The 9142-nt window shown below is 32.5% G+C and overlaps 1 protein-coding gene across 1 annotated transcript; it reads left to right on the plus strand.

Moving 5' to 3' along the window:
• The first annotated feature begins 279 nt into the window (after positions 1-279).
• On the plus strand, positions 280-3684 carry LOC145051865 (putative BPI/LBP family protein At1g04970). Its single transcript, XM_078999693.1, has 6 exons — positions 280-911; positions 1740-1879; positions 2247-2607; positions 2693-2941; positions 3034-3159; positions 3277-3684. The coding sequence occupies exons 1-6, from the start codon at positions 507-509 to the stop codon at positions 3475-3477; spliced, it is 1482 nt and encodes a 493-aa protein (XP_078855819.1). The 5' UTR covers positions 280-506; the 3' UTR covers positions 3478-3684.
• The last annotated feature ends 5458 nt before the right edge of the window (positions 3685-9142 follow it).

Consider the following 9142-nt stretch of genomic DNA (forward strand, 5'->3'; position numbering starts at 1 on the left):
TAATTAAAAAAAAAACAATAATAGACTAAATAAAACCAAAACAAATAGCTGGTCGAGTTTAAGTGACATTAACCCTTTTTTTAAAATGATATCTCCATATATTAAATCTAAATCCTAAACCTTGTTATTCCTTTTCTACCACTTATCAAATATCCTAACTTAGTGCGAATAATACGGTGTTATTCCTTTTCTTATAGATTTATACATCTATTATTAATCCACGAAGTCAACAGTATCATCTCGAATATACGTACAAAAGTAGGTAACGTATATCGCTGATTTGGTTGATTGTTTGCAAATGTTTATCCATGTTCGATATTGACGCCATTTATGGCCTGTGTCAGATCCCATGGTGAACATCACGTTTGAACGTAACTCCAGCTCTAGGACGGTGTGGCTCATTTTCTTCAAACTAAACTAGACAAACAAGTTGATTTGACTTTAAAAAAAAACAGTTTTGTAAATTCAATCTATCCTTTCAGTTTTATCTGAATTCTTCATGAATCATGAGTCGAAGAGTTTTTATCATCTTCGTGATACCCTTGTTGTTGATTTCTTCATCTACGCATGTTGAATCAGGTGAAGATGGGTATATATCTTTTGGTATTTCTGAAAAGGGTCTTGAATTTGCTAAGGATTTACTGATAAACACTGCGATTTCATCTTTGATTCCTCTTCAATTGCCCAAAATCGAACAAAATGTTCAAATCCCACTTGTGGGTAAAGTTCGTATGGTTCTGTCGGATATTGTTATATATCAGGTTAACGTTCCCACCTCGATTGTTCAACCTGGGGAGATGGGTGTTACCATAGTTGCGTCTGGTGCGACTGCGAATTTGAGTTTCGAATGGAGTTATTCTTATAGCACTTGGTTGTTTGAGTTTTCCGATAGTGGGGTCGCCTATGTTCAGGTAGATATTGCAGCAAAATTGGTTTGAATTCGCTTCTTGGCTTTAGGTGAATTTACTAGTTTTGGTTTGTACTATTTGTTGTAGTTCAAGGGGTGTTGAGTTATGCATCTCAAAACTGAACCGATTATATGAGGTTTCTAGTGCTTAATAACCTACTGCTTTAAAGGTGAAACAACTAGTTTTGAAGCTGCCAAATGCTTATTTGCTTTAAAGGTGAAACAACTAGTTTTGAAGCTGCCAAATGCTTATTTATGCACACTCTTTTACCCTTTTCCAGGTTTATGCAACAATGGTTTTTTTACATGAAGTATGCAACCACGTTTCATTTTGTTGTCAATATATACTAACATCTTACTTGCAACATGTTTCATCGGTTAGTTTATTATTTGTTCACAAACACCTCATTAAGATTATGGTGTAGCTTAACTGTGAAGCATTTTGACTATAAGAAGAATCTTCTGTTGTCATAATCGACAAAATAATTCATATGGGTTTAAAGAGGACATCAATATGTATCCACTTAAGTGTTTAAATGAAAAAATAAAACAGTAAGATGTTGCATATTTTTGGTACTAAATTCAAACATAGTTCATGTAAAAAACCACTTGATGGAAAGGTGAAATATTGTTGCAATTAACCCTTTTGAATAGTGGGCTTGATGCTAATACAAAACTGACTATCCAAGAAGAGTAAAAGTAGTTATATACCTTTAGAATGCTAACATTATTGTTTGTGGGGTTGCTCTTGCTTTTATTAAATCTACACTGCCTGTTTTTTTTCTTTTCTTGTTTAGTAGGAAGCTAGCTAATGAATAGTGTGCGTGTTAAGGTTGAAGGTATGGAAATAGGGATGACTCTTGGTTTAAAGAACCAACAAGGGACTCTCAGATTGTCTCCTGAAGACTGTGGATGCTATGTTAGTTATATCTCCATTAAGTTAGATGGAGGGGCATCTTGGCTTTATCAAGGGTATTATCCTTTTTATTTGTTACAATTTCAAGATCATTCATAACATTACTCTATTCATGTGTTTGTAATTGTATGCTAATAGAATCAGAAATGCTTTCCCTTTTGCAAAATTTTGCCATTAGTAATGATTATTTTGTCTAGATGTATATTGATAGCAAGGCTAAATTAGGTTGCCATTTTCTGCAATTTGTATAAAATGCAACGAAGAATCATCCGTGGCATTTTGTCCATTATCGTGCATTCTTGCCAAGTATGATGTTGATTTTGTATTTTTGCAACAAGTATGGTTGAAAGAAAAGGCAAGTAGGATGTTTTGGAAAGTCTTAACTTTGTTTTATTGACCTCTCTCATATTATCCTTTTTGCAGAATAGTTGATTATTTTGAAGATGACATAGTATCAGCAGTTGAAGATACCATCACCAACAAAGTCACGGATGCAGTGATAAAACTGGATTCAGTTTTTCAAACATTCCCAAAAGAAATCAGTTTTGGCAATATCACTGCTTTAAATGTCACCATCACGGAGGGCCCCACCATGACCACTACTTCTCTTCTCATTGGCATCAATGGCTTATTTACACAAATTGACCCGAAAGCAACTTTGGTGGGTCATTACACCAACAATTTACCATCAACAGGAACAGGGTCGTGTAGTAACTCAGAGAAGATGGTTGGAATTTCAGTACATGAAAACGTTCTTAACTCAGCATCAACGGTTTACTTCAATGTAAGCCCTCGTACTTTGAAGAGATATGCATATTGGGTCCTTGTGTTTTTCCTACTCTCACTAGTTGTATATGTTCTTGTTTCAGTCAAAGAAGATGTATTGGGTTGTTGATAACTTACCAGATCAGAAGATATTGAACACTGCCGAATGGAGATTTATAATTCCAAAGTTGTATAAAGAATACCCGAATGACGACATGAGCTTCAATTTCACTGTATTGTCACCTCCACTCATACAAATCCAAAATCAGGGTATTGTTGCTACAGTAAACTCGGATGTTTTTATCAATGTTGTGGATGCTGGTGAAGTTATTCCAGTTGCATGTATCTCTATGGTATGTGAACTTTAAATCACTGTAATGTAATGTTTGTTTTAAAAAGAGTTGAATTCATCGACTCATATGGATGGTATTTTTAATTTTTACAGGAGATTGAAGCTTCTGGATTTGCTGGGATCATATCGACCACTCTTAATGGTGGCATTAGCTTAAGCAAACTCACAATGTCTCTGAAATGGAGTAAAATTGGCACCCTGCATATGCTTCTTGTTCAGGTACATTCATCTTAACACTGTAAATGGGGTCTTGATATCATTCTTCATTGTTTAAAAAATATATATGTATATTTGTGACTTTTGTATTTCAATTAAAATGTTTTGGAATTTTTGCAGTCTGTGATGTCAAGGCTTCTGAAATCGATCATTGTACCGGTTGTAAATTTGCGTCTAAGGGTAGGCTACTCGTTACCTGATTTCCATGGATATGAGCTTCAGAATGCTTCGATTATCTATCATGATTCAAAAATCCTTGTTTGTAGTGATATTGCACGTGCATATGATGACTACATTCCTCATCGATTTTATTATGAATAAAAATTAAACATTCTTGTAAATGTGTATCTTTACAATTATAACAGTGTTTGTGATCAAGATGTCACGACAAAAAGTCTCGGGATAATAGAGTCTTTGTATATATATTGCAATAGTATTGTATTAGAATTTATGTTGTAAATGCTATAATCTAGTTGTACATTTGGAGACCAACATCAAATAAATACAAGTCTGCAGTGTTGGAGAAAATGGATAGGAATTAAGCACCAGTGTTTAGAGTGGTTGAATTGTTAAACAATTAAATTAAACAAAATTCTTATTTTGTTAATTTTTTGTTTAAAATTGAATCAAAATAGAAAATTAAACATAATTATCGTAACAAATTTTGTGTTTAATATTGATTTAATTCAATAAATAATGTGTTGTTTTATAATCATCATAAATTGTAATTATGGTGAGAGTTACAAGTTTGTACTATAAACATAGTGATCTTGTACATGGAAAAACTTTCTACTCTTTTCCATTTCTAACACTGTGTTTTTAGCCTGTATCAAGATAATATCCGGACCTTGTTGAGTTTGACGGTCTTGAAGAACCGTTGTTGTATCCTGAGAAACAAACACCCGAAGTGGATCGAATTTGTTTTAAACACAAGCCTCAGTTTTTTGTTAATTTTCTGTTTTGTTTTTGTTTATTGTTGTTATAGTTTCCTACAATCATAAAACAAATTCGTTTGTATGAAACGAACTAGAAATCGGAAACAATTTACTTGCATTATTTTGATATTGTACGATTTTCATAAGAAAAAAAATGGATTTTTAATTTTTGATTTTGAAGCATCTTTGGTCATTAAGACATGTATTTGTTATTAAGTATCGAATTTTCCAACTTTGGTACTGATTCTATTAAGCACCTAATGGGTTAAGAAGCTACCTCAACTCATAAACACAATTTACGTGTTGCTGTGAAATGCTCTAATCTGTCCCAATATTTAAAAAATTATAACTTAATCATGGATGCTCATTTTTGGTTGAAACCAATTCTCAAAGTTTGGTATATGAGTCTACTTCATTTCATTAATTTTGGCCGAAAGCTGTAAACAACTCTAACTAGGGTGAAAAATACGATTTTCACTGAGTGGTTAGATTTTAACAGCTATGATACACAGTTTTGTAAAATTCATAATAAATTGTTGAAAAATCGTATGCACTTATGCAAGTAGTCTCTGGAAAGCTAAGAGAAAGGGCTACTGGATAATGAAATTAGATTGCAATTTTGACAGGTTTTAGTGGGGCTAAAGCAGTCTCGAACAGACTGCATTATGTTAGAAAAAAAACTTTGTTTAATAAAAGACAACTTAAATTTTATGTTGGAAATCAGAAAACAACTTGGGATTTCTGAGATAAAAAACAGCCCCGAAAACTAAAGAAAAATCAGCTTGCTTTTACTTAAAATCATAACATTATAGTTTTGTCGAAAATCAAGTTTTTAGAATTTCTGCATTAGAAATCAAGTTTCATAATTGTTCAATATAGATTTTTAATTATGTTGAGTTTTGTCCAAGCAAGAGGCAAACATATTTCTGGAAATTATAATTCTAAACATTTATATTTAGTGTATAAATGATTTTAGAAATGTCACCATCCAAAGTGGAACGATTTCCAAAGTAAACTCTATGGATGCTAACTCCATTGAGTAATGGATTGATATGGGTGTTGCACGCCATGTGTGCTCAAAGTGGGAATGGCTCTGGAATTATAATGTTGTTCAAGTTGAGGCATAAATTTATTCTTAAAATTGTGATTCTAAACACTTAAATTTGGTGTTTAAAACATTCCAGAAATGGTATCACATAGAAAAGAGCTAACACTTAATGATGTGTTGTATCTTCCATTGATTAGGAAGAACTTAGTGTTTGAATGGTTGTTGAACAAACATTGATTTTGTTTGGTGTTTGAGTCCAATAAGTTTGTACTCACTTAAAATGGTATGTTTGTAGGCAAGTGTTATGCAGATGGTGGAATTTTTAAATTCCATGTAATGGTTAATAAGCCTAATTTCAGTGAATTGGAGTAATGGCTAATAAACCTAATTTCAGTGAATTGGATAACTTTTTCGCTTACTTGCTTAAATCCTCTAATGTGTGGCATGTTAGACATGGACATGTTAATTTTGACACATTAAGACAGTTAATCAAACTTGAACACATACCTCACTTTCATATAAGTCAAAATATGGATACAACACATGTGTTGAATCAAAGTTAATACACTAAGCATTCAAGTCCATTGAAAGGACAACTAAACCCTTTGGATTGATTCACACAAATGTGTGTAACATGAAGTCGAATTCATGTAAAGGTGGAATTAAGTACTTATCACTTTTATTGATGATTACACTACACTTTGTTGCGTTAATTTACTTAAAAGTAAACCTGAAACGATAAACAAGTTTAAAGTGTATAAAACTAAAGTTGACAATCAATTCAGCGAAAAGATTAAAGTACTAAAAAGAGCTTGTGGATGTGGATATATCACCATTTGAAGAATTTTTTGAAAATCTTGGTATAAGACATGAGATTATTGCCTCTTATTCACCACAATAAAAATGGTGTCACAGAATGGAAAAATCGCATCTTAAAAGATATGTCATGTTGATAAGTTATGTTTTCCCCGGTGAATGTGGGGGTAGCTATCTTGTAAGCTAACTACCTTTTAAATAAGGTACCTCAAAAGAAAACGAATAAAACACCATACAAGTTATGGTCGGATATAAAACAATCTTACAAATACATTCAAATCAGGGCCGGTCAAAACATATATGGGGCCCAGGGCAAAAAGAGAAAAAGGGCCCCTCAAAGACAAATATAATAAAGATTATATATATATATATATATACATATATATATATATATATATATATATATATATATATATATATATATATATATATATATATATCATTTACTCTTCAATATAGACGTGTTCAATTAGCACTAATAATCAAACTAAGTTGTTATCTTTTGACCTAATTTGAGTTTCAACCAACTTTAGGCCCTAAAAATCACTTAGGTAATAATATATATATATATATATATATATATATATATATATATATATATATATATATATATATATAAACTACATAGCCCATAAATTTTGGGCCCCCAGGAGTCGTGGGCCCTGGGTGGTCGCCCGGGTTGCCCACCGTCTGGACCGGCCCTGATTCAAATATGGGGGTATCTTACGAAGGTTTTATACCTAACCCCAAGGTTGTAAGGATTGGACACTAGATTGTTGGTTGCATCTTTATTGGTTATGCACAAAACAATATTAGTTCTTATTGTTTTCCTCTATATGACTCTAAAATGTTGGAGATTCATAAAGGCATGCTAATTGAATCGACAAATGCAAATGTGTTTTTTATGTTTTGATAAGTGCTCCAAAATAATTGGGCACAACAAATTTTCTCATGAAGAAGAATTAAAGGAAGAAATTTAGCCTCAATGGAGTAAAAGGGCACGATTTGAGAAATCATTTAGAAATGATTCTTACAATTATATGGTTGAAAGAGAGCCTCAAACTTTCAAAAAGGAATTAACAGTGAAATAGATTCCTAAGAAAGACCTCAATGGAGAGAGGCAATTAAAAGAGAAATGGATTTTTTCTTGCAAAATCACACATGAGAGCTAGTGGATATAAATATAGGATGTAAACCACTAGGTTATAAATGGACTTTCAAGAGAAAAATGAAAGCAAATAGATCTAAAGAATATGAGAATCGGTTAGAAGATAATGGTCTATGATTTCAATAGAAATATATATACCTTTTATTCAGGGGCGGACGCAAAATTTTACAATAGGGGTTGCACGGTAGTAGAAAAAATAAAAAAATAAAAAAATTCTCGAAAATTTTTCCATTGCGGCCGGAAAAGTTAGGGGTTGCTGGTGCCACCGTGGACCACCCCTAGGTCCGCCCCTGCTATTATTTGTTTAGAAATTTAGAATCGAATGATACTTCTATACTCCAAAAAGCTATTTCCATTAAATCCAATAATATTGGTTGGAATTCATCAAAACAAGATAAAAGTTTTGATGAATATTAAGATCCTCAACATGAAGTTGAAAGGACTATGAATGGAAATATGTGTATTCTAAATTTAGAATCGTATGATCGTTTCTTAGAAGATCATATTGGATTAATTTGTAAAAACTAATAATGGTTCTCTCGGTTGAACTATTAAGCTTGAGAAATTACTACGGTTTAGTGGATTTCCAAATGAGAAGTAAGAGCTGATGGCATATTTGAAATAAATGTTTGGATTACAGACATAAGAATGTCTTGATTAATTTCATTTGTATGCTCTTACAATTATATGTGGTTTAACTTCTCAAAATTTGGAAGCATATCATTCTGATATGAAACTAAAACTTCTAAATATAGATTTAGAAGTATAAATCTACATGGAACTGCCAAGCAGTTGTCTTACCTGATGGAAAGTAATAAAATGCGTGAGTAGTAAAGTCATTATATGATTAAAGCAACCTTTGGAACAACGGGTATCAAAAGTTTGAATATGTCATTCAACATCAATGGATGTGATGAAATAGATCCATATAAATGGCACTTTAAAGTGCTATTATATTTTATGACACAGTAGGATCCTTGATAGAGGATGCCTAAAGAATTTTACATGTAGATGGTTAAAGCAAGAAATTGCATGGAAAAATGCAATATTTGCAAGGAAACTCATGTATGGAATATTCATAATTACATATGGCCAATGTTTTAGTGAATTCAAAAATACATGTCGTAGATATGCTTACCGTATTATGTTGACACAATTATGTATATTCACTAGTGGTAACTATGGTGTAAGAGTAACCATATTGATAATGGTCAACATTTGTTGGAAAATACAGGAGAACAAATTTGAAAGTTTATCCAATGATAGATAATGAAACTAAAGGTCTTTGTAAGTTCTTGGGAGACATCCCATGATAACCCAATATCTCCTATATGTGTACATGGTGAATCTAGACATATTTTTCAAAGACATAACACCATTCAACAATGACTCTCGAGATGAATTATCTTTAGTGACTACATAAAGTCAAAATAAGATTGCAGATCTGTTAACGAAATGCTTGGAATGATAGGTTGTTATGAGGAATGGGACTAAAACCCATAGATTAATAAGTTATTGCAAAGGAAAACACAACCTAATTAACTGGAGATCCCAAGATCTAGGTTTAATGGGACAACCTACTTGCATATAACGTTTATGAATCACTGTAGGGGTTAACCCCAACCCATTCCTAAAACAAACAGTGAAGCAGGTTAAGCTTATAGCTAAAGATGATAAATTGGAAATCATCATGCATTAGCTTTTAATGAATATGATGGAATCACTTATGTGTGAGAGAAGTGGGGTCGCTTCAAATGGAATTGTATGGGCACATTCTGAAGAGCTCTTACAGAACCAGGCAAGTGTCCATGACCATAATGAGCACATCAATGAGAACCTAACAAGGTTAGGGAGAATCATGTGAGACATGTATTGATTATTTACACAAATGGCAGAACAATTCAAGGACATCGAGTCTACTGGTCCGCTAGTAAAATAAATATGTATCTTAAGGGAAGGTTTAAAGGGTAACACCTACCTATCCTATCCATGATTCAACTACTGGATTTTATCTAGGTA

The sequence above is a fragment of the Lactuca serriola genome, chromosome 5, assembly GCF_051521515.1.
Source record: "Lactuca serriola cultivar US96UC23 chromosome 5, Lser_US96UC23_V15, whole genome shotgun sequence".
Taxonomy (NCBI): Eukaryota; Viridiplantae; Streptophyta; class Magnoliopsida; order Asterales; family Asteraceae; genus Lactuca; species Lactuca serriola.

What these genes read in the sequence shown, in the direction of transcription:
- LOC145051865 (XM_078999693.1), top strand. Translation starts at nt 507, where the DNA reads ATGAGTCGAAGAGTTTTTATCATCTTCGTGATACCCTTGTTGTTGATT. An exon ending in CAGTTGCATGTATCTCTATG is followed by an intron (nt 2,942 to 3,033) that starts GTATGTGAACTT and finishes TAATTTTTACAG; the next exon opens with GAGATTGAAGCTTCTGGATT. An exon ending in TGCATATGCTTCTTGTTCAG is followed by an intron (nt 3,160 to 3,276) that starts GTACATTCATCT and finishes GAATTTTTGCAG; the next exon opens with TCTGTGATGTCAAGGCTTCT.